Source organism: Pseudophryne corroboree, chromosome 6 (assembly GCF_028390025.1).
Source record: "Pseudophryne corroboree isolate aPseCor3 chromosome 6, aPseCor3.hap2, whole genome shotgun sequence".
Taxonomy (NCBI): Eukaryota; Metazoa; Chordata; class Amphibia; order Anura; family Myobatrachidae; genus Pseudophryne; species Pseudophryne corroboree.
The window spans coordinates 436,662,562-436,689,055 of NC_086449.1; the positions used below are offsets into that span (position 1 = coordinate 436,662,562).

Below are 26,494 nucleotides of genomic sequence, written 5' to 3' on the forward strand. Positions count from 1 at the left end.
ACAGTCCTGTTTGCAGGAAATGGAGGAAACGACCCAGTTGAAATTCCTCTGTAGGGCCTTCTTGGCCTCCCACCACGCAACATATTTTCGCCAATGCGGTGATGATGTTTTGCGGTTACGTCCTTCCTGGCCTTGACCAGGGTAGGGATGACTTCATCTGGAATGCCTTTTTCCTTCAGGATCCGGCGTTCAACCGCCAAGCCGTCAAACGCAGCCGCGGTAAGTCTTGGAACAGACAAGGCCCCTGCTGGAGCAGGTCCTTTCTTAGAGGTAGAGGCCACGGTTCGTCCGTGAGCATCTCTTGAAGTTCCGGATACCAAGTCCTTCTTGGCCAATCCGGAACCACGAGTATAGTTCTTACTCCTCTCCTTCTTATGATTCTCAGTACTTTTGGTATGAGAGGCAGAGGAGGGAACACATACACTGACTGGTACACCCACGGTGTTACCAGAGCGTCCACCGCTATTGCCTGAGGGTCCCCTGACCTGGCGCAATATCTGTCTAGTTTTTTGTTTAGACGGGACGCCATTATGTCCACCTTTGGTTTTTCCCAACGGTTTACAATCAGGTGGAAGACTTCTGGGTGAAGTCCCCACTCTCCCGGGTGAAGGTCGTGTCTGCTGAGGAAGTCTGCTTCCCAGTTGTCCACTCCCGGAATGAACACTGCTGACAGTGCTATCACATGATTCTCCGCCCAGCGAAGAATCCTTGCAGCTTCTGCCATTGCCCCCCTGCTTCCCGTGCCGCCCTGTCTGTTTACGTGGGCGACTGACGTGATGTTGTCCGATTGGATCAATACCGCCTGACCCTGAAGCAGGGGTTTCGCTTGACTTAGGGCATTGTAAATGGCCCTTAGTTCCAGAATGTTTATATGAAGAGATGTCTCCAGGCTTGACCATAAGCCCTGGAAATTCCTTCCCTGTGTGACTGCTCCCCAGCCTCGCAGGCTGGCATCCGTGGCCACCAGGACCCAGTCCCGAATGCCGAATCTGCGGCCCTCTAGAAGATGAGCACTCTGCAACCACCACAGGAGGGATACCCTTGTCCCCGGTGACAGGGTTATCCGCTGAAGCATCTGAAGATGCGACCCGGACCATTTGTCCAGTAGGTTCCACTGGAAAGTCTTGCGTGGAATCTGCCGAATGGGATTGCTTCGTAGGAAGCCACCATTTTTACCCAGAACCCTTGTGCATTGATGCACTGAGACTTGGTTCGGTTTTAGGAGGTTCCTGACTAGCTCGGATAACTCCCTGGCTTTCTCCTCCGGGAGAGACACCTTCTTTCTGGACTGTGTCCAGGATCATCCCTAGGAACAGAAGACAAGTCGTCGGAACCAGCTGCGATTTTGGAATATTGAGAATCCAATCGTGCTGCCGCAACACTACCTGATATAGTGCTACACCGATCTCCAACTGTTCCCTGGATCTTACCCTTATCAGGGAATCGTCCAAGTAACGGATAACTAAAATTCCCTTCCTTCGAAGGAATATCATCATTACGGTCATTACTTCAGTAAAGACCCGGGGTGCCGTGGACCATCCCTACGGCAGCGTCCGAACTGATAGTGACAGTTCTGTACCATAACCTGAAATACCCTTGGTGAGAAGGGTAAATTTTGACATGAAGGTAAGCATCCTTGATGTCCCGAGACATCATGTAGTCCCCTTCTTCCAGGTTTGCAATCACTGCTCTGAGTGACTCAATTTTGAATTTGAACCTCTGTATGCAAGTGTTCAAAGATTTTAGATTTTAGATTTTAAAATCGGTCTCACCGAGCCGTCTGGCTTCGGTACCACAATAGTGTGGAATAATACCCCGTTCCCTGTTGCAGGAGGGGTACCTTGATTATCACCTGCTGGGAATACAGCTTGTGAATGGTTTCCAAAACTGCCTCCCTGTCAGCGGGAGACGTCGGTAAAACAGACCTTTGGAAACGGCGAGGGGGATACGTCTCGAATTCCAATTTGTACCCCTGAAATATTACCAGAAGGATCCAGGGGTCTACTTGCGAGTGAGCCCACTGCGCACTGAAATTCATTGAGAACGGGACCCCACCGTGCCTGAACTTGTAAAGCCCTAGCGTCATACTGAGGGCTTGGCAGAGGCGGAAAAGAGTTTCTGTTCCTTGGAACTGGCTGATCTCTGCAGCCATTTTCCTCTCCCTCTGTCACGAGCAGAAAAGAGGAACCCTTTTGTCCGCTTGCCAACCAGGCCTGCGCCTGATAATACGGCGTCTTATTTTGAGAGGCGACCTGGGGTACACCCCCTCTTTTAAGGCAATACTTCCAAATGCCGTTTGGAATCCGCATCACCTGACCACTTTACTGGTATAATTGGACAACGTACTTATACTTGATGCCAGTCGGCAAATATTCCGCTGTGCATCATGCATATATAGAAATGCATCTTTTAATTGCTCTATAGGCAATAATATACTGTCCTTATCTAGGATATCATATTTCCAGTCAGGGAATCCGACCACGCCAACCCAGCACTGCACATCCAGGCTGAGGCGATTGCTGGTCGCAGTATAACACCAGTATGTGTGTAAATACATTTTAGGATACCCTCCTGCTTTCTATCAGCAGGATCCTTAAGGGCGGCCATCTCAAGAGAGGGTAGAGCCCTTGTTCTTACAAGCGTGTGAGCGCCTTATCCCCCCTAGGGGGTGTTTCCCAACGCACCCAAACCTCTGGCGGGAAAAGGTATACTGCCAATAACTTTTTAGAAATGATCAATTGTTATCGGGGGGAAACCCACGCATTTTATTTCTCAGATTCCGGAAAACTACAGGAAGTTTTTCCTCACCAACATAATACCCCTTTTTTTTTTTTTGGTGGTATTCATATTATTAGAAAAGTGTAAACTTTTTTCATTGCCTCAATCATGCAATGTGTGGCCCTATTTGGAAATCACGGTTGTCTCTTCACCGTCGACACAGGAGTCAGTATCTGTGTCGGCGTCTGTATCTGAGGTAACGGGCGCTTTAGAGCCCCTATATGAGACGTCTGGACAGGCACAAGCTGAGTAGCCGGCTGTCTCATGTCAACCACTGTCTTTTATACAAAGCTGACACTGTCACGCAATTTCCACAGTACATCCACTCAGGTGTCGACCCCCCAGGGGGTGACAACACTATTACAGACACTCTACTCCGTCTCCTCATCATTTTTCTCCTCATACATGTCGACACAAACGTACCGACACACAGCACACACACAGGGAATGCTCTGATAAAGGACAGGACCCCATTAGCCCTTTGGGGAGACAGAGGGAGAGTTTGCCAGCACACACCAGAGCGCTATATATATACAGGGATAACCTTATATAAGTGTTTTTCCCTTTATAGCTGCTGTATTGTTTATACTGCGCCTAATTTGTGCCCCCCTCTCTTTTTTAACCCCTTTCTGTAGTGTAGTGACTGCAGGGGAGAGCCAGGGAGCTTCCCTCCAACTGAGCTGTGAGGGAAAATGGCGCCAGTGTGCTGAGAAGATAGGCTCCGCCCCTTTCTCGGCGTCCTTATCATCCGTTTTCTTGTATGTTTTGGCAGGGGTTAAATGCATCCATATAGCCCAGGAGTTATATGTGATGCATTTATTTTAGCCATAAAAGGTTTTCTAACGATTTATTGCGTCTCAGAGCGCTGCCCCCCCAGCGCCCTGCACCCTCAGTGACCGGAGTGTGAAGTGTGCTGAGAGCAATGGCGCACAGCTGCGGTGCTGTGCGCCTACCTTTATCTGAAGACAGGAAAGTCTTCTGCCGCCGATTTTTCCGGACCTCTTCGCTCTTCTGGCTCTGTAAGGGGGCCGGCGGCGCGGCTCCGGTGACCCATCCAGGCTGAACCTGTGATCGTCCCTCTGGAGCTAATGTCCAGTAGCCTAAGAAGCCCAATCCACTCTGCACGCAGGTGAGTTCGCTTCTTCTCCCCTTAGTCCCTCGATGCAGTGAGCCTGTTGCCAGCAGGTCTCACTGAAAATAATAAACCTAAACTAAAACTTTCACAAAGAGCTCAGGAGAGCCCCTAGTGTGCACCCTTCTCGTCGGGCACAGAAAATCTAACTGAGGCTTGGAGGAGGGTCATAGGGGGAGGAGCCAGTGCACACCAGGTGATCCTAAAGCTTTCTTTAGATGTGCCCTGTCTCCTGCGGAGCCGCTAATCCCCATGGTCCTTACGGAGTTCCCAGCATCCACTAGGACGTCAGAGAAATAGGCGTTGGGAGCAAAGTTTTTCTCTTCTTTACTTTCATTATATGTCACAACTCCGTCTGCTGCTATACAAGCCAATAGCATCCCACAGCCAAAAAAAGGAGAGTTATGGTAGACTTACCATTGTTAACTCTCTTTATGCAAGGTACATTGGGTTCCACAGGGAAACATCGGGGTGTAGAGTGGATTTTAATCCAAAGGCACCAACAGGATAAAGCTTTAGGCTGTCCCAGGATGTATTGGGGCCTCCTCTATAACCCCGCCTCCAGGCACTGACAGCTCAGTTTCGTGAACCCGTCCAATGCAGGAGCAGGCAAGAAAGAAGGCAGATGTTAGTCACATAGAACCACATTCTCACGACAGGAGAAGGGACCAGCAGCTAATGCCATACAAACCCATAGAAGCAGGTGCATCATGGTGGGCGCCCTGTGGAACCCAATGTACCTCGCAGAAAGAGAGTTAACAATGTTAAGTCTACCATAACTCTCCTTTTCTGCCGCAGATTACATTGGTTTCCACAGGCAAACATCGCGGATGTTCTAAAGCAGTTCCTCAATGGAGAGGTCGTGCCTTAGCAGGTATGAGAACACGGCATCCAAAGGAAGTATCCTGGGAGGCGGAAGTATCAAAGGCATAGAACCTTATGAACGTGATCACTGAGGACCACGTAGCCGCGTTGCACAATTGTTCTGCGGACACGACACTGTGGGCCGCCCAAGAAGGTCCAACAGACCGAGTAGAATGGGCATTAATAGCAGCAGGAGCTGGGAGACCAGCCTGTGCATAAGCTTGTGCAATCACCATTCTAATCCATCTGGCCAAGGTTTGCTTATTCGCAGGCCAGCCACGTTTGTGAAAATAAGAATTTACTTACCGATAATTCTATTTCTCATAGTCCGTAGTGGATGCTGGGGACTCCGTAAGGACCATGGGGAATAGCGGCTCCGCAGGAGACTGGGCACATCTAAAGAAAGCTTTAGGACTATCTGGTGTGCACTGGCTCCTCCCCCTATGACCCTCCTCCAAGCCTCAGTTAGGATACTGTGCCCGTACGAGCGTACACAATAAGGAAGGATTTTGAATCCCGGGTAAGACTCATACCAGCCACACCAATCACACCGTATAACCTGTGATCTGAACCCAGTTAACAGCATGATAACAGGGGAGCCTCTGAAAGATGGCTCACAACAATAATAACCCGATTTTTGTAACAATAACTATGTACAAGTATTGCAGACAATCCGCACTTGGGATGGGCGCCCAGCATCCACTACGGACTATGAGAAATAGAATTATCGGTAAGTAAATTCTTATTTTCTCTAACGTCCTAAGTGGATGCTGGGGACTCTGTAAGGACCATGGGGATTATACCAAAGCTCCCAAACGGGCGGGAGAGTGCGGATGACTCTGCAGCACCAAATGAGAGAACTCCAGGTCCTCCTCAGCCAGGATATCAATTTTGTATAATTTTACAAACGTATTTGCTCCTGACCAAGTAGCTGCTCGGCAAAGTTGTAAAGCCGAGACCCCTCGGGCAGCCGCCCAAGATGAGCCCACCTTCCTTGTGGAGTGGGCATTTACAGATTTTTGGCTGTGGCAGGCCTGCCACAGAATGTGCAAGCTGAATTGTACTACAAATCCAACGAGCAATAGTCTGCTTAGAAGCAGGAGCACCCAGCTTGTTGGGTGCATACAGGATAAACAGCGAGTCAGATTTCCTGACTCCAGCCGTCCTGGAAACATATATTTTCAGGGCCCTGACAACGTCTAGCAACTTGGAGTCCTCCAAGTCCCTAGTAGCCGCAGGCACCACAAATAGGTTGGTTCAGGTGAAACGCTGAAACCACCTTAGGGAGAAACTGAGGACGAGTCCTCAATTCCGCCCTGTCCGAATGGAACATCAGATAAGGGCTTTTTCAGGATAAAGCCGCCAATTCTGACACGCGCCTGGCCCAGGCCAGGGCCAACAGCATGACCACTTTCCATGTGAGATATTTTAACTCCACAGATTTAAGTGGTTCAAACCAATGTGACTTTTGGAACCCAAAACTACATTAAGATCCCAAAGTGCCACTGGAGGCACAAAAGGAGGCTGTATATGCAGTACCCCTTTTACAAACGTCTGAACTTCAGGGACTGAAGCTAGTTCTTTTTGGAAGAAAATTGACAGGGCCGAAACTTGAACCTTAATGGACCCCAATTTCAGGCCCATAGACACTCCTGTTTGCAGGAAATGTAGGAATCGACCCAGTTGAATTTCCACCGTCGGGCCTTACTGGCCTCGCACCACGCAACATATTTTCGCCAATTGCGGTGATAATGTTTTTGCGGTTACATCCTTCCTGGCTTTGATCAGGATAGGGATGACTTCATCCGGAATGCCTTTTTTCCTTCAGGATCCGGCGTTCAACCGCCATGCCGTCAAACGCAGCCGCGGTAAGTCTTGGAACAGACAGGGTCCTTGCTGGAGCAGGTCCCTTCTTAGAGGTAGAGGCCACGGATCCTCCGTGAGCATCTCTTGAAGTTCCGGTTACCAAATCCTTCTTGGCCAATCCGGAGCCACGAATATAGTGCTTACTCCTCTCCATCTTATCAATCTCAGTACCTTGGGTATGAGAGGCAGAGGAGGGAACACATACCCTGACTGGTACACCCACGGTGTTACCAGAGCGTCTACAGCTATTGCCTGAGGGTCCCTGGACCTGGCGCAATACCTGTCGAGTTTTTCCCAACGGTTTATAATCATGTGGAAGACTTCTGGGTGAAGTCCCCACTCTCCCGGGTGGAGGTCGTGCTGAGGAAGTCTGCTTCCCAGTAGTCCACTCCCGGAATGAATACTGCTGACAGTGCTATCACATGATTTTCCGCCCAGCGAAGAATCCTTGCAGCTTCTGCCATTGCCCTCCTGCTTCTTGTGCCACCCTGTCTGTTTACGTGGGTGACTGCCGTGATGTTGTCCGACTGGATCCACACCGGCTGACCTTGAAGCAGAGGTCTTGCTAAGCTTAGAGCATTGTAAATGTCCCTTAGCTTCAGGATATTTATGTGAAGTGATGTCTCCAGGCTTGACCATAAGTCCTGGATATTCCTTCCCTGTGTGACTGCTCCCCAGCCTCGCAGGCTGGCATCCGTGGTTACCAGGACCCAGTCCTGAATGCCGAATCTGCGGCCCTCTAGAAGATGAGCACTCTGCAACCACCACAGGAGGGACACCCTTGTCCTTGGTGACAGGGTTATCCGCTGATGCATCTGAAGATGCGACCCGGACCATTTACAAAGAACAAGTGTAAATTTGGTGCGTCAAACGGAGAGCTGCAAAAACCTCTATGCCCACCTGTAGGGCCAAAATATGGTTTAGAGGAAAATGTGTGGTTTCTGCGCTATCTCCAGTTGAGATAGGGAAAGAACCTTCTGTAGGAAAGTTTAAGATGAGTGTACAGTTTAAAGTTCCAAAAATGCCCAAAAATTATTGCTTTCCTTATTCTTTCTGGTGAGTCATTGGGTCTCCAAATCTTTCTTCCAATTTTTGGTTCAGAGGGATGTTAATTCTTCATCTCCAATGTATAAAAGAAAAGATAGGAGAAACCACAATAGTGTAACTCAATTTTAATAAGAACAAATGCAATAAAACATATGGCTGGCAGCGTACCTTAAAATAAGGTGTATATATCACACCAAGTCTCATTTGTAAAATGTCTGTGGTGAATTCCTGGTATGGGAATCCCTTCAGGATCAAAGCTGGGTCGCTGTCCAGGCAGATGCTGTTCACCAACGCGTTTCGGCTCTCCTGAGCCTTTTTCAAGGTGTTTGGGCTAGTAGTATTCTGGGTATATATATACCCCTTACTGCGATATCATTGGTGGATCCTTTCCAGGAAGTGAATTTTCCTTAATGTATCTGCATCAAAACAGCTTTGTCATGTCTCTAGAGACCAATTCACCAATAGAAACAGGAAACCGGAACAATGCGAACACCTGGTGGAGAGATGTCTCCAGGCTTGACCATAAGCCCTGGAAATTCCTTCCCTGTGTGACTGCTCCCCAGCCTCGCAGGCTGGCATCCGTGGCCACCAGGACCCAGTCCCGAATGCCGAATCTGCGGCCCTCTAGAAGATGAGCACTCTGCAACCACCACAGGAGGGATACCCTTGTCCCCGGTGACAGGGTTATCCGCTGAAGCATCTGAAGATGCGACCCGGACCATTTGTCCAGCAGGTCCCACTGGAAAGTTCTTGCGTGGAATCTGCCGAATGGGATTGCTTCGTAGGAAGCCACCATTTTACCCAGAACCCTTGTGCATTGATGCACTGAGACTTGGCTCGGTTTTAGGAGGTTCCTGACTAGCTCGGATAACTCCCTGGCTTTCTCCTCCGGGAGAAACACCTTTTTCTGGACTGTGTCCAGGATCATCCCTAGGAACAGAAGACAAGTCGTCGGAACCAGCTGCGATTTTGGAATATTGAGAATCCAACCGTGCTGCAGCAACACTACCTGAGATAGTGCTACACCGACATCCAACTGTTCCCTGGATCTTACCCTTATCAGGGAATTGTCCAAGTAAGGGATAACTAAAATTCCCTTCCTTTGAAGGAATATCATCATTTCGGCCATTACCTTGGTAAAGACCCGGGGTGCCGTGGACCATCCATACGGCAGCGTCTGAACTGATAGTGACAGTTCTGTACCATAAACCTGAGGTACCCTTGGTGAGAAGGGTACATTTTGACATGAAGGTAAGCATCCTTGATGTCCCGAGACATCATGTAGTCCCCTTCTTCCAGGTTCGCAATCACTGCTCTGAGTGACTCAATCTTGAATTTGAACCTCTGTATGTAAGTGTTCAAAGATTTTAGATTTAGAATCGGTCTCACCGAGCCGTCCGGCTTCGGTACCACAACAGTGTGGAATAATACCCCGTTCCCTGTTGCAGGAGGGGTATCTTGATTATCACCTGCTGGGAATACAGCTTGTGAATGGCTTCCAAAACTGTCTCCCTGTCAGAAGGAGACATCGGTAAAGCCGACTTTAGGAAACGGCGAGGGGGAGACGTCTCGAATTCTAATTTGTACCCCTGAGATATCACCTGAAGGATCCAGGGGTCTACTTGCGAGTGAGCCCACTGCGCGCTGAAATTCATTGAGACGGGCCCCCGACCGTGCCTGATTCTGCTTGTAAAGCCCCAGCGTATACTGAGGGCTTGGCAGAGGCGGGAGAGGGTTTCTGTTCCTGGGAACTGGCTGATTTCTGCAGCCTTTTTCCTCTCCCTCTGTCACGGGGCAGAAATGAGGAACCTTTTGCCCGCTTATCCACGAAAAGACTGCGCCTGATAATACGGCGTCTTCTCATGTTGAGAGGCGACCTGGGGTACAAACGTGGATTTCCCAGCTGTTGCCGTGGCCACCAGGTCTGAAAGACCGACCCCAAATAACTCCTCCCCTTAATAAGGCAATACTTCCAAATGCCGTTTGGAATACGCATCACCTGACCACTGACGTGTCCATAACCCTCTACTGGTAGAAATGGACAACGCACTTAGACTTGATGCCAGTCGGCAAATATTCCGCTGTGCATCACGCATATATAGAAATGCATCTTTCAAATGCTCTATAGGCAAAAATATACTGTCCCTATCTAGGGTATCAATATTTTCAGTCAGGGAATCCGACCACGCCAACCCAGCACTGCACATCCAGGCTGAGGCGATTGCTGGTCGCAGTATAACACCAGTATGTGTGTAAATACATTTTAGGATGCCCTCCTGCTTTCTATCAGCAGGATCCTTAAGGGCGGCCATCTCAGGAGAGGATAGAGCCCTTACAAGCGTGTGAGCGCTTTATCCACCCTAGGGGGTGTTTCCCAACGCACCCTAACCTCTGGCGGGAAAGGATATAATGCCAATAACATTTTAGAAATTATCAGTTGTTATCGGGGGAAACCCACGCATCATCACACACCTCATTTAATTTCTCAGATTCAGGAAAACTACAGGTAGTTTTTCCTCACCGAACATAATACCCCTTCTTGGTGGTACTCGTATTATCAGAAATGTGTAAAACATTTTTCATTGCCTCAATCATGTAACGTGTGGCCCTACTGGAAGTCACATTTGTCTCTTCACCGTCGACACTGGAGTCAGTATCCGTGTCGGCGTCTATATCTGCCATCTGAGGTAACGGGCGCTTTAGAGCCCCTGACGGCCTATGAGACGTCTGGACAGGCACAAGCTGAGTAGCCGGCTGTCTCATGTCAACCACTGTCTTTTATACAGAGCTGACACTGTCACGTAATTTCTTCCAACAGTTCATCCACTCAGGTGTCGACCCCCTAGGGGGTGACATCACTATTACAGGCAATCTGCTCCGTCTCCACATCATTTTTCTCCTCATACATGTCGACACAAAAGTACCGACATACAGCACACACACAGGGAATGCTCTGATAGAGGACAGGACCCCACTAGCCCTTTGGGGAGACAGAGGGAGAGTTTGCCAGCACACACCAGAGCGCTATATATATACAGGGATAACCTTATATAAGTGTTTTTCCCCTTATAGCTGCTGTATAGTTAATACTGCGCCTAATTTGTGCCCCCCTCTCTTTTTTAACCCTTTCTGTAGTGTAGTGACTGCAGGGGAGAGCCAGGGAGCTTCCCTCCAACGGAGCTGTGAGGGAAAATGGCGCCAGTGTGCTGAGGAGATAGGCTCCGCCCCCTTATCGGCGGCCTTATCACCCGTTTTTTTATGTAGTTTGGCAGGGGTTAAATGCATCCATATAGCCCAGGAGCTATATGTGATGCATTTTTTGCCATCCAAGGTGTTTATTATTGCGTCTCAGGGCGCCCCCCCCAGCGCCCTGCACCCTCAGTGACCGGAGTGTGAAGTGTGCTGAGAGCAATGGCGCACAGCTGCAGTGCTGTGCGCTACCTTGTTGAAGACAGGACGTCTTCTGCCGCCGATTTTCCGGACCTCTTCTGCCTTCTGGCTCTGTAAGGGGGCCGGCGGCGCGGCTCTGGGACCCATCCAAGCTGGGCCTGTGATCGTCCCTCTGGAGCTAATGTCCAGTAGCCTAAGAAGCCCAATCCACTCTGCACGCAGGTGAGTTCGCTTCTTCTCCCCTTAGTCCCTCGATGCAGTGAGCCTGTTGCCAGCAGGTCTCACTGAAAATAAAAAACCTAAACTAAAACTTTCACTAAGAAGCTCAGGAGAGCCCCTAGTGTGCACCCTTCTCGTTCGCCCACAGAGATCTAACTGAGGCTTGGAGGAGGGTCATTGGGGGAGGAGCCAGTGCACACCAGATAGTCCTAAAGCTTTCTTTAGATGTGCCCAGTCTCCTGCGGAGCCGCTATTCCCCATGGTCCTTACGGAGTCCCCAGCATCCACTTAGGACGTTAGAGAAAACCAAACAAAACAAAAAGGGAATCTGACCTCCTGATAGAGGCAGTCCTCTCCAAATATATACGGAGAGCCCGTACCACATCCAAAGTCCGCTCTTTGAAAGACAAATGAGAAGAGATAAACGCCGGAACCACAATCTCTTGGTTAAGGTGAAAAGATGACACCACCTTAGGTAAATAACCTGGGCGAGTTCTAAGAATTGCACGGTACCGATGAAATATTAGAAAGGATGGACGACAGGAAAATGCGCCTACACCCTTCTTGCAGAGGCAATAGCCAGTAAAAGCAAGACCTTGGCTGTGATCCATTTAAGGTCCACCGTCTCAAATGAAGACTCTTGCAGGGCATTCAGGACAACAGGTAGATCTCATGGAGCCACAGGAGGGACAGAGGGAGGCTGAATCCATAAGACACCCTGAGTGAATGTATGAATGTCAGGCATAGACACAATTTTTCTCTGAAACCATACCGACAAGGCAGATATGTGAACCTTGAGGGAGGCCAGACGAAGCCCTATTCCAGGCCTCTTTGCAGAAAAGCCAGAATTCTGGAAGTTCTGAATCTGTATGCATCATAATTCTTATCAGCACACAAGGTGAAGTAAGAATTACAGACCCTGTAATAAATCCGAGCAGATGCCGGTTTGCGGGCTTTTAACACAGTTTGGATGACCGCCTCAGAGAATCCTTTGGCTCTCAGGAGTGACACCTCAAAAGCCACGCCGTCAAAGACAGGCTGGCCAGGTCCGGATAAAGACAAGGGCCCTGTACGAAGAGGTCTGGGCGCTGAGGAAGTAGAAGAGGACACTCTGTCGATAGACCCTGCAGGTCTGAGAACCAATGCAGAAGGATTAGGATTTGGGAGAAAGGCAGTCTTAGCAGCCACCAATTCAGATACAATTTTATTTAGGTCTTCCCCAAACAAAATGTCTCCCTTAAAGGGGAGTACCTCCAAGATCTTCTTGGAGTCTAGGTCCACCTTCCATGACCTCAACCACAGAATACGGGGAGCCAGGACAGACGTAGTCGACGCCTTCGCTGTCAACACACCCTCCCTCAGAGGATGCTTCCTGAATGTAATAGGCGGCGGTGGTAATGCGAGACATGTATTGTCCGGCATTGACAGATATATACTCGGGCAGCTCTTCCTCTAATGCCTGAACCCATGCTTCAATTCCTTTTGCAGCCCAAGAGGCTGCAATAGTTAGTCTATGTACAGCACCTGTAAGGGAGTAAATAGATTTCAGGCATCCCTCCACACGCTTATCTGTCGGTTCCTTCAGTGAAGTGACAGTGGTGACAGGCAAAATGGATGACACAACTAGGTGGGTGACATGAGAATCCACCTGTGGTGAATGTTTCCACTTGTTACATAACTCTGCAGGGAGAGGATAGCGAGCCAAGGCCCGTGTAGGCAGAGGGAATTTCTTCCCTGGATTAGACCAGGGCTCCTGCCTGATGTCCACCGAATGGTCAGAATGGGGTAACAGATTTTTAACCACCTTCAGACGTTTAAACATATCAGTTTTCTTAGCCACAGTAGTGGAATCCTCATCATCAGTGATTTGTAGGATTTGCTTAATAGAAACCACAAAGGCAGGGACATCAATTTGCAATGGAGAATCCTCGTTAGAAACACCTGATTCAGTGTCTGACAGGACAGTATGCTCCCCCTCCTCTTCAGATGAAACATCTGAGAGATTAGTGGATTGTGAGGAGGAAGCAGACCACTTAGATGACCCAGAGACAAAAGAGTGAACTGGGGTAGATTTTTGTCTGACCAAGGAATGATTTAATTGCTGCAACTGGTTACACAAATTTTCCGACCAAGGCAGATTAAGCATAGGGACAATTTGCGGCTGTAATGGCACAGGTGGTCCCATAGGTGGCGTAAGGCGTACCACCAGAGTACCCAGTAGGTTTGTGAATGCATCCCAGGGTGGCTCCTGATTGGTTACAGGAGCTGCGGACTGACTGGGAGATGTATGATACATAGTACACAGACCAAAATACACAGCTTCCCCCTCTGGTAAATCTTTGGCGCATGCTCTGCATGATGCAGGAGCGTCCACAGATTTACTGTCCTATTTTCTATACATTGTACACAAATGCAACAACAGAGCGAATTAGTAAAATAAAGCCAGACAGAGTATAATACCTGAGAATAAATCCGTTAGTATGTGACTGTAGACACAGTACACAACACCAGCGAATAAATCCGGTATTATGTGACTAAGTACACAGTAGAATACACGTAATGGGTAAATACTGTGACGCACTATATATATGACCCTGACGCACCTAGGGCCTAATTCAGACCTGATCGTAACAGCAAATTTGTTAGTCGTTGGGCAAAACCATGTGCACTGCAGGTGTGGCAGATATAACATGTGCAGAGAGAGTTAGATTTGGGTGGGTTATTTTGTTTCTGTGCAGGGTAAATACTGGCTGCTTTATTCTTACACTGCAATTTAGATTTCAGTTTGAACACACCCCACCCAAATCTAACTCTCTCTGCACAAGTTATATCTGCCCCCGCTGCAGTGCACATGGTCTTGCCCAACTGCTAACAAGTTTGCTGCTGCGATCAATTCTGAATTACCCCCAAAGTCCCTTAGGGTACAGAATATTGTGATAGATATATCTGGGAAATACTGAAAGTGAAACCACACACCAGATACAGGCACACAGTCACAGGCAATGCAGATAATTATTATGACAATAAAACTGCACTGGACTAATATGTACAGATTATATATATATATATATATATACATACATACATACATACATACACACACACACACACACACAATCCTGTATCACAAATCTGAGGTACGCCTGATGAGGTGGATAAATGGGGACATGAAGGTATGCATCCTTTATGTCCAGAGACACCATAAAATCCCCCTCCTCCAGGCTTGCGATGACCGCTCTGAGCGATTCCATCTTGAACTTGAACCTTTTCAGGTATATATTCAGGGATTTTAAATTCAATATGGGTCTGACTGAACCGTCCGGTTTCGGTACCACAAACATTGTCGAATAGTAACCCCTTCCCTGTTGAAGGAGGGGAACCTTTACCACCACCTGCTGGAGATACAATTTGTGAATTGCAGCTAACACTACTTCCCTCTCTATGGGGGAAGCTGGCAGGTAACGGTGAGGGGGCATCACTTTGAATTCCAGCTTGTATCCCTGAGACACAATCTCTATAGCCCAGGGATCCACCTGTGAGTGAACCCACTTGTGGCTGAAATTTCGGAGACACGCCCCCACCGGGCCTGGCTCCGCCTGTGGAGCCCCAGCGTCATGCGGTGGATTTAGTGGAAGCCGGGGAGGACTTCTGTTCCTGGGAACTAGCTGTATTGTGCAGCTTCTTTCCTCTACCCCTGCCTCTGGCAAGAAAGGACGCACCTCGGACTTTCTTGCCTTTCTGTGAGCGAAAAGACTGCATTTGGTAATACGGTGCTTTCTTAGGTTGTGAGGGAATATATGGCAAAAAATGTGACTTTCCAGCCGTAGCTGTGGAGACCAGGTCCGAGAGACCGTCCCCAAACAATTCCTCACCCTTATAAGGTAAAACCTCCATGTGCTTTTTTGAGTCGGCATCGCCTGTCCATTGCCGAGTCCACAGGACCCTTCTGGCAGAAATCGACATAGCATTTATTCTAGAGCCCAGTAGGCTAATGTCTCTTTGGGCATCTCTCATATATAGGACAGCATCTTTTATATGCCCCAGGGTCAGTATTATAGTATCCTTGTCCAAGGTATCAAGTTCCTGAGATAGGGTATCTGTCCATGCTGCTACAGCACTACACATCCAGGCCGACGCAATTGCCGGCCTTAGCAGGGTACCTGAATGTGTATAAATGGATTTCAGGATACCCTCCTGCTTTCTATCTGCAGCATCTTTTAGTGTGGCCGTATCCTGTGACGGCAGGGCTACCCTCTTGGATAAGCGTGTTAAAGCTTTGTCTACCCTAGGGGCAGATTCCCAGCGTAACCTGTCCGTTGGCGGGAAAGGATACGCCATAAGCATCCGTTTGGAAATCTGCAGTTTCCTATCTGGAGATTCCCAAGCCTTTTCACATAACTCATTTAACTCATGTGAAGGGGGAAAGGTCACCTCTTGCCTTTTTTCCCCATACATATAAACCCTCTTGTCAGGGACTGGGGTTTCCTCTGTGATGTGTAACATCTTTCATTGCTATAATCATGTAGCGGATGGCTTTAGCCATTTTAGGCTGCAACTTTGCATCATCGCCATCGACACTGGAGTCAGTATCCGTGTCGATATCTGTGTCAACAATTTGGGATAGTGGGCGCTTCTGAGACCCTGACGGCCTCTGCGCTGTAGGATCAGGCATGGGTTGAAACCCTGACTGTCCCAAGGCTTCAGCTTTATCCAACCTTTTATGCAAGGAATTAACACTATCATTTAAAACCTTCCACATATCCATCCAATCGGGTGTCGGCGGCGACCCCACATTCATTTGTACCCGCTCTGTTTCCACATAGCCTTCCTCGTCAAACATGCCGATACAAGCGTACCGACACACCACACACACAGGGGATGCTCTATTTGAAGACAGTTCCCCCACAAGGCCTTTTGGAGAGACAGAGAGAGAGTATGCCAGCACACACCCCAGCGCTATATGACCCAGGAATCACACAGTAACTTAGTGTTAACCCAGTAGCTGCTGTATATCTGTTTTTGCGCCAAATTTATGTGCCCCCCCCCCCCCCCCCCCTCTCTTTTCACCCTCTTTCTACCGTGATTCTGCAGGGGAGAGCCTGGGGAGCTTCCTCTCAGCGGAGCTGTGGAGAGAAAATGGCGCTGGTGAGTGCTGAGGAAGAAGCCCCGCCCCCTCAGCGGCGGGCTTCTGTCCCGCGTTTTGTGTGTAAAATAATGGCGGGGGCTCATGCATATATACAGTGCCCAACTGTATATTTGCTGCTCTTTGCCATGAGGTTCCCAATTGCTGCCCCTCCCCCCCCCCCCCCCCCCTGCACCCTACAGTGACCGGAGTGTGTGGGTTTAGTGTGGGAGCAATGGCGCACAGCTGCAGTGCTGTGCGCTACCTCAGATGAAGACTGGAGTCTTCTGCCGCCGATTTCGAAGTCTTCTTGCTTCTCACGCCGGCTTCTTTCTTCTGGCTCTGCGAGGGGGACGGCGGCGCGGCTCCGGGATCGGACGACCAAGGGTGCGTTCCTGTGTACGATCCCTCTGGAGCTAATGGTGTCCAGTAGCCTAAGAAGCAGGACCTATCTTCTAGTGAGTAGAGCTGCTTCTCTCCCCTCAGTCCCACGTAGCAGAGAGTCTGTTGCCAGCAGATCTCTCTGAAAATAAAAAATCCTAACAAAATACTTTCTATTTAGCAAGCTCAGGAGAGCTCAGTAAGTTGCACCCAGCTCGTCCGGGCACAGATTCAAACTGAGGTCTGGAGGAGGGACATAGAGGGAGGAGCCAGGGCACACCAGTATCCTAATTCTTTCTTAAAGTGCCCTGTCTCCTGTGGAGCCCATCTATTCCCCATGGTCCTTACGGAGTCCCCAGCATCCACTAGGACGTTAGAGAAATGGGGTTTTCCTGCACATTTGGTGAGCTAGGTCTTTGATATATAAATTGCTCTAACTATATCTTGTATCCAGATGGACATGTATAGTGTGCATACAGTAAAACTAAATACATCCAGTATCAAGGGTTAGGGACCTGGGAGATTGTTTCTGTTTATGTTTTTTTATATTTTTTTGTACTTGTATGTATTTTCTGTTTTTGTAGTGATCAATATGTGATGCTTTAAAATCATTTTGTATATACGGGAACTTGTCTTGATAAAGATCCTTGATAGTGATCGAAACGTCGACAATAATAAGCCTGACTTCGACTGAAATAAAACTATTATGAAATTGAAGCTGTTGAAGATTCTCTAATTGGATGAGTGCACCTCCACATTGTTGGACTCTGTGTATATATATTGTGGGTCTGTCCGCTGATGCAGCTTTCCACTAGGAGCACCCCACCGTTGTTTGTTATATATGCGAGTGCAGGACTTCTGTGCAATATATATATATATATATATATATATATATATATATATATATATATATATATATAAATAAATAAATAAATAAATAAATAAAACACAGCACGGTCCTAGACCGGAGGTATATATCAGAATACACTTTTTCTTAACTAACGCTGTCTGTATAAAGACATGTAGAGTAGTCAAAGTTTTTGTAAAGTCACAGCTCTGTATACAGGCGGCTTTACAAGGGAGACCTTGTCTTGCAGTCCCAGAGACTAGCCGCTACTATGCTTATAAGATGGCGCCCAGCGTCTCAGTCAGGAAGTGAGGGAGAGTGTGAGGCAGCTCCAGGGCAGGAAAATCTGCAGTAGATGTCGACCTGGGCCGAGGTGAGGCTACACGTCAAGCGCCAGCTCCCCTATGCTGGATGTCCACCCCAGGTACTAGCGAGCCTTATTAAATAGGGGGTTAGTACACCCAACCTGTGCTCTATTGCCCTGGTGGTCTAGTGGGATCCCTGCTCGGTGACAGTGTCCATGCCAGCGCTGCGTCTCCCTAGGATGCGGATGGAACGCAATTTAATGGCGGGTCCCGTCTGGGGGACCATCTTACCTCCTCCCCGTAACAGCCACGCGAACAAGGAGAGCGACTGCAACCGCGTGCCTAAAGCCGGAGCGTCTCCGCTGCAAGTACCCGGGAACAGGCCTCGGAAGTATGCGACACCACTTGGGAGGTGATGGAGCTGCAACACTGAAGTGTCACCATGACATACAGCACTGACAGCTAAGTTAAGAAGAAATTTTCTGTCAGAAAAAGCTTTTTCAGGGCTGCCCAGTGCAGCCCACCTGTTAAGTGACCTGTTGCTGCAGACACCAACTGAAACTGAGCTCACAGTGCCTGGAGGCAGGGTTATAGAGGAGGCCCCAATGCATCCTGGAACAGCCTAAAGCTTTAGCCTGTTGGTGCCTTCGGATCAAGATCCACTCTACAACTCGATGTTTCCCTGTGGAAACCAATGTAACCTGCTGCAGAAAAGCTAATTTGATAAAACTGTGGGGAGTTTCAAAATATTCTTCCAATCCGGTTTATTTCTTTGACATGTATTGTATATATGTATTAATATATTGGCACATGGGAAGGTGTAGAATTTAATTCCGATCAATGTGCGATGACGATGTGCAGCTTGGCACATCAATCAGAATCACGTCAGAGCAATATCACTCATATTACTATGTGCCCCTATTGGGCTGCGAATAATAATGAGCAATGTTGCAACGATTTGCCACTTTTATGAGTGTTCCCATGGCACATCACTGAATTGCATCCATGGATATTTAAAATAGAAAGGTTAATTCCACTTAAAAAATAAATAAATAAAAAATCTGATGACAACCTGCTGTTATACATATATTACAAAATCCATGTGTCCGGAACCCACAAGGTGGTAATGGAGCCAGGGGAACTCTTGGACATGAAATGTGGATGGAATATAAGAGTCTACAGAGGAGAGGGATCTTGGACTGCACACCCTAATGACACCTATAGTAAGAGGTGCTATTATGCTGGGACTTGTAGTTCCACAAAGAAAGAGAAAATACAGTGTGGATGCACACTCTACAATGCCAAGCACTGCTAGTCAGAATAATTATTATAAACTGTGCAATCTAACATAGGGCAAATCCGAAGTTTTTGGCATACTTTGTGGCCAAAAAAATACTAGCCCACCAAGCAGCGTCTAGGTGCCCTTGTCTCTGGTGGGTTGCTAATACCAAGTTTGAATACTGGGCGTGGAACCCCAACAAGCTGGCAACAGCCAGTCACCCCAGGGCAGCACACTAGTGAAAAGCTAAAGTGTTAGTGTTAATAAAAAAGAATAGTGAGTGTGCATCAACACTGTATTTTCTCTTTCGTTGTGGAATCTAAGTCATCTAAGTACACATCAAACACAGTAAGAATTATAGTAACAATTACTACTGATCTTTTGAGACATCCCAGATGTGTTCTTGAATGACCAATGTCAGTAGGAATACAACGCATTTCAGGTATGTATACAGTTTCAAGAAAAGTATGTGAACCCTTTGGAATTTCCTGGATTTGTGCATAAATTGGTCATAAAATGTGTTCTGATCTTCATCTATGTCACAACAATACACAGTCTGCTGAAACGAATACCACACAAACAATATGTTCTCATGTTTTTATTGAACACTACCATGTAAAACATTCACAGTGCAGAGTGGACAAAGTATGTGAACCCTTTGATTTAACAACTGGTTGACCCTCCTTTGGCAGCAATAACCTCAACCAAATGTTTCCTATAGTTGCATATCAGACCTGCACAACGGTCAGGGGGAATTTTGGACCATTCCTCTTTACAAAACTGTTTCAGTTCAGCAATATTCTTTGGTTGTCTGGTGTGAATCGCTCTCTTGAGGTCATGCCACAGCATCTCAATCGGGTTGAGGTCAGGACTCTGACTGGGCCACTCCAGAAGGCGTATTTTCTTCTGCTGAAGCCATTCTGTTGTTGATCTACTTCTGTGCTTTGGGTCGTTGTCCTGTTGCATCACCCATCTTCTGTTGAGCTTCAATTGGTGGACAGATGGCCTTAAGTTCTCCTGCAAAATATCTTGATAAACTTGGGAATTCATTTTTTCGTCGATGATAGCAATCTGTCCAGGCCCTGAGGCAGCAAAGCAGCCCCAAACCATGATGCCCCCTCCACCATACTTCACAGTTGGGATGAGATTTTGATGTTGGTGTGCTGTGCCTTTTTTTCTCCACACATAGTGTTGTGTGTTCCTTCCAAACAACTCAACTTTGGTTTCATCTGTCCACAGAATACTTTGCCAGGAGTGCTGTGGAACATTCAAGTGCTCTTTTGCAAACTTCAAATGTGCAGCAATGTTTTTTTTGGACAGCAGTGGCTTCCTCCGTGGTATCCTCCCATAAACTCCATTCTGGTTCAGTGTTTTATGTATGGTAGATTCGTCAACAGAGATGTTAGCATGTGCCAGAGATTTCTGTAAATCTTTAGCGGACACTCTAGGATTCTTCTTCACCTCTTTGAGCATTCTGCGCTGTGCTCTTGCAGTCATCTTTACAGGACGCCCACTCCTAGGGAGAGTAACAACAGTGCTGAACTTTCTCCATTTATAGTCAATTTGTCTTACCGTGGACTGATGAACATCAAGGCTTTTAGAGATACTTTTGTAACTCTTTCCAGCTTATGCAAGTCAACACTTCTTAATTGTAGGTCTTCTGAGAGCTCTTTTCTGTGAGGCATGGTTCACATCAGGCAATGTTTCTTGAGAATTGCAAACTCAAAACTGGTGTGTGTTTTTTATAGGGCAGGGCAGCTTTAACCAACACCTCCAATCTTGTCTCATTGATTGGACTCCAGATTGGCTGACTCCTGACTCAAATTAGCTCTTGGAGAAGTCATTAGCCTGGGGGTTCACATACTTTGTCCACCCTGCACTGTGAATGTTTACATGGTGTGTTCAATAAAAACATGAGAACATATAATTGTTTGTGTGGTATTCGTTTCAGCAGACTGTGTTTGTCTATTGTTGTGACTTTAATGAAGATCAGAACACATTTTATGACCAATTTAAGCACAAATCCAGGAAATTCCAAAGGGTTCACATACTTTTTCTTGCAACTATAAGTAGGCGGAAACAAAAATGCTCATAGCAGTAAGACACTGAGCATTTATGCAACATTACATTTACTTTTGAAGTTTTAGCTATATGATAGGAAATAAACAGCTCACCATCAGACATAATCTGTAACATAACACGTAGCGCTACCAGCTGGACACCAGTAACCTTTTTGTGTTTCTTCATTACATTCATTAGAGTTGTCATAGTCACAGTCATTACATCCAAATTAAAGGTGCTAAAAAGAAAGGGAATCAATTGCAAATATTTATATTTTGTTTTACACTGTTTAGTACCAAAGCATGAGGTTAAAATCAAGGTTCTTTTATTAATAGGTAATCTATGCAAAAGTGTCATTTCTGCAGTAAAATCCCCACTCCAACTACTTTCAGAGAAAGCCAGCGCTGTTAGTGATGCCCAAGCACTTGATGCCTGGAGTTTAAAAGCATAATCCAGCAGATGGCGCTTGTCAGCACAGTTTATCTGCAGGTATCAAATCTAACCAACCAAACTAGTGATAATGAGCAAGCTCCATCTACTGTACTTCAGTTGCAATTAGGATTTCATTGCTCTGACTAGGAAACAAGGGAAGGGTACTACTGCATATGTTTATTGACATGTGGTAAAAACCAGAAATAGAAAGGATTAATACTTTATTACCACCTAAGTGAAGATTTCTGCAAAAACATTGCATATGTGTAGTGCACGTCTACACATTTTGATTTTTAATCTATTTGATTATTTATATGGATGTTATTCTTGTCACCGTAATTAATAAATACACCAACTTGCTTTAAGGTTTATTCTGGGGTTGGGGCTGAAATGCCAGCGGTCAGAATACCAACCGTGGCATCCCGCAGTTAGTATTCTCCTTACTGCAGCGTAAACCTGACCCTTCCTGGGGTGCCTAAACCTACCCCCCCCCCCTCCCTGCAGCCTAATCCTATCCCCCTCTCCACACAGCCTAACCCTAAGCATAACCCCGCAGCATGAACTCCATCCTGACCTGTTCCCCATCGCACATCATTACACTTTATTTAGCTCAATTTTTGAAAAATAAGAGACTGAAAGAAATATTTAACAATAACCTAGTAACAGTTGTATAGTAAAAATGAGTGAACAATTGAATCATTCCTTTTTTGCATAAAGCTGGACTAAATTTACTATCTGTGGAAGCACGACCTGGGAGAGAAAAATAAAATCTACAATGAAATCTCTACTGAACGCAGGGGGTTCTTGAAAATAAGAATTTAAGAGAATTTTTCCAGTGCAGATGTTTTTTCTTCTTATTAACTAAGTTACCACCTAAGCGGCAGAACATTTTCGTTTGTCACATTAAAATGCTTGTGGGGAGGATGTTTATGAGCTAAAAAAACAAATCACAAGCTGCAATCTCTGTGACTGCAACTTATGATTGGTCCTCCCTCTCAAAATTACCCTCCCTGAGTGTACAATAGCAGTATTTGTCAGCCATACCATGGAGTACCAGGAAAAGAGGTTGTATGGACAAATCCATGAGATTCCAATGAAGCATAGGGGATAACGCAGTTTTTGAAATCTTTGTTAACATATTACAATAAAAAACATAAGGCTTTCCATGCAGCCACCATATAATAAATTAATTGGTAATACCTTCCATTCAGAAGATGGAGCAATACCCGACAGGCACTTTCAGTTGCTTCAGGAGATTCAAGATGTTTTTTCATTATTTCTAACACATTGATATGAACCCCTTTCTCCAATAAAATCTTTTTAATAACCACTGGAAAATAAAGTGTAAGTATTAAAGCCAAAAAATGAATCAAGATTTTGCAAATTATCAATTAATTCTGCATTCATTTATAACCTGAAGAGCAAGGTTGCCCAGTGGTCACCTTTGCTGCCTCACAGTGCTGGTGTCAAGTGTTCCATTCTGACCAAGGGCCTATCTGTATGAGTTTGTATGTCCTCCCCGTGCTTGTATTAGTTTCCACCCACACTCTAAAAATAAGAATTTACTTACCGATAATTCTATTTCTCATAGTCCGTAGTGGATGCTGGGACTCCGTCAGGACCATGGGGAATAGCGGGCTCCGCAGGAGACAGGGCACATCTAAAAAAGCTTTTAGGTCACATGGTGCGTACTGGCTCCTCCCCCTATGACCCTCCTCCAAGCCTCAGTTAGGTACTGTGCCCGGACGAGCGTACACAATAAGGAAGGATCTTGAATCCCGGGTAAGACTCATACCAGCCACACCAATCACACCGTACAACTTGTGATCTGAACCCAGTTAACAGTATGATAACACAAACGAAGTAGCCTCTGAACAGATGGCTCACAACAACAGTAATAACCCGATTTTTGTAACAATAACTATGTACAAGCATTGCAGACAATCCGCACTTGGGATGGGCGCCCAGCATCCACTACGGACTATGAGAAATAGAATTATCGGTAAGTAAATTCTTATTTTCTCTAACGTCCTAGTGGATGCTGGGACTCCGTCAGGACCATGGGGATTATACCAAAGCTCCCAAACGGGCGGGAGAGTGCGGATGACTCTGCAGCACCGAATGAGAGAACTCCAGGTCCTCTTTAGCCAGAGTATCAAATTTGTGAAATTTTACAAACGTGTTCTCCCCTGACCACGTAGCTGCTCGGCAAAGTTGTAATGCCGAGACTCCTCGGGCAGCCGCCCAGGATGAGCCCACTTTCCTTGTGGAATGGGCCTTTACAGATTTAGGCTGTGGCAGGCCTGCCACAGAATGTGCAAGTTGGATTGTACTACATATCCAACGTGCAATCGTCTGTTTAGACGCAGGAGCACCCAACTTGTTGGGTGCATACAATGTAAACAACGAGTCAGATTTTCTGACTCCAGCTGTCCTTGAAATATATATTTTTAATGCTCTGACAACGTCCAGTAACTTGGAGTCCTCCAAGTCGCTAGTAGCTGCAGGCACCACAATAGGCTGGTTCAAGTGAAATGCCGAAACCACCTTAGGGAGAAATTGAGGACGTGTCCTTAATTATGCCCTGTCCGAATGGAATATCAGAAATAGGCTTTTGTATGACAAAGCTGCCAACTCCGAAACTCTCCTGGCTGAAGCCAGGGCCAACAGCATGGTTACCTTCCATGTAAGGTATTTTAAATCTACCGATTTTAAAGGCTCAAACCAATGAGATTTGAGAAAATTTAGAACCACGTTCAAATCCCACGGTGCCACTGGAGGCACTATTGGGGGTTGTATATGTAGTACACCTTTGACAAAAGTTTGTACTTCAGGCACTGACGCCAATTCCTTCTGGAAGAAAATTGATAAGGCCGAAATTTGAACTTTAATGGACCCCAATTTGAGGCCCATAGACAATCCTGCTTGCAGGAAATGTAAGAATCGACCCAATTGAAATTCTTCCGTTGGAGCCTTCTTGGCCTCACACCACGCAACATATTTTCTCCAAATGCGGTGATAATGTTGTGCGGTCACTTCTTTCCTGGCTTTAATTAAAGTAGGAATAACTTCCTCAGGAATGCCCTTCTCTTTTAGAATCCGGCGTTCAACCGCCATGCCGTCAAACGCAGCCGCGGTAAGTCTTGGAACATACAAGGTCCCTGCTGAAGCAGATCCCTTCTTAGAGGTAGAGGCCACGGATCCTCCGTGAGCATCTCTTGAAGTTCCGGATACCAAGTTCTTCTTGGCCAGTCCGGAGCTACCAGTATTGTTCTTACTCCTCTTTTCCGTATAATTCTCAGTACCTTTGGTATGAGAGGCAGAGGAGGGAACACATACACTGACTGGTACACCCACGGTGTTACCAGAGCGTCCACAGCTATTGCCTGAGGGTCTCTTGACCTGGCGCAATACCTGTCCAATTTTTTGTTGAGGCGAGACGCCATCATGTCCACCTTTGGTTTTTCCCAACGGTTCACAATCATGTGGAAAACTTCTGGATGAAGTCCCCACTCTCCCGGGTGAAGGTCGTGTCTGCTGAGGAAATCTGCTTCCCAGTTGTCCACTCCCGGGATGAACACTGCTGACAGTGCTACGACATGATTCTCCGCCCAGCGCAGAATCCTTGCAGCTTCTGCCATTGCACTCCTGCTTCTCGTGCCGCCTTGTCGGTTTACGTGGGCGACTGCCGTGATGTTGTCGGACTGGATCAACACCGGCTGACCCTGAAGCAGCGATTTTGCCAGGCTTAGAGCATTGTAGATCGCTCTTAGCTCCAGTATATTTATGTGAAGAGACGTCTCCAGGTTTGACCACACACCCTGGAAGTTTCTTCCCTTTGTGACTGCTCCCCAACCTCGTAGGCTGGCATCCGTAGTCACCAGGACCCAGTCCTGTATGCCGAATCTGCGGCCCACTAACAGATGGGCAGTCTGCAACCACCACAGGAGAGACAACCTTGTTCTCGGTGACAGTGTTATCCGCTGATGCATGTGCAGATGCGATCCGGACCATTTGTCCAGCAGATCCCACTGAAATGTTCGTGCACGGAATCTGCCGAATGGAATCGCTTCGTACGAAGCCACCATCTTTCCCAGGACTCTTGTGCATTGATGTACTGACACAGTTCCTGGTTTTAGGAGGTTCTTGACAAGTTCGGATAACTCCCTTGCTTTCTCTTCCGGGAGAAATACCTTTTTCTGAACCGTGTCCAGAATCATGCCCAGGAACAGCAGATGTGTTGTCGGGGTCAATTGAGATTTTGGAAGATTTAGAATCCACCCGTGTTGCTGAAGCACTACTTGTGTTAGCGCTACACCGACTTCCAGCTGTTCTCTGGACTTTGCCCTTATCAGGAGATCGTCCAAGTAAGGGATAATTAATACGCCTTTTCTTCGTAGAAGAACCATCATTTCGGTCATTACCTTGGTAAAGACCCGAGGGGCCGTGGACAACCCAAACGGCAGCGTTTGAAACTGATAATGACAGTCTTGTATCACGAACCTGAGATACCCTTGGTGTGAGGGGTAAATCGGGACATGTAGATAAGCATCTTTTATGTCCAAGGACACCATGAAGTCTCCTTCTTCCAGATTCGCTATCACTGCTCTGAGTGACTCCATCTTGAACTTGAATTTCTTTATGTACAGGTTCAAGGATTTCAGATTTAGAATAGGCCTTACCGAACCGTCCGGTTTCGGTACCACAAATAGTGTGGAATAATACCCCTTTCCCTGTTGTAGGAGGGGTACCTTGACTATCACCTGCTGAG

The 26,494-nt window shown here is 47.0% G+C and overlaps 1 protein-coding gene across 4 annotated transcripts in view; it reads right to left on the minus strand.

Annotated features, from left to right (window-relative positions):
* Nucleotides 1–26,494, minus strand: part of LRRK2 (leucine rich repeat kinase 2) — a 469,339-nt gene that overhangs the window by 287,126 nt on the left and 155,719 nt on the right. For all 4 annotated transcript variants that reach the window (XM_063927081.1, XM_063927083.1, XM_063927080.1 and 1 more), the window contains exons 13-14: nt 22,924–23,053; nt 21,405–21,529 (exon numbers count right to left, since the gene is read on the minus strand). In XM_063927081.1, coding sequence (XP_063783151.1) covers nt 21,405–21,529; nt 22,924–23,053 — 255 coding nt within the window. The remainder of the gene's footprint in view (nt 1–21,404; nt 21,530–22,923; nt 23,054–26,494) is intronic.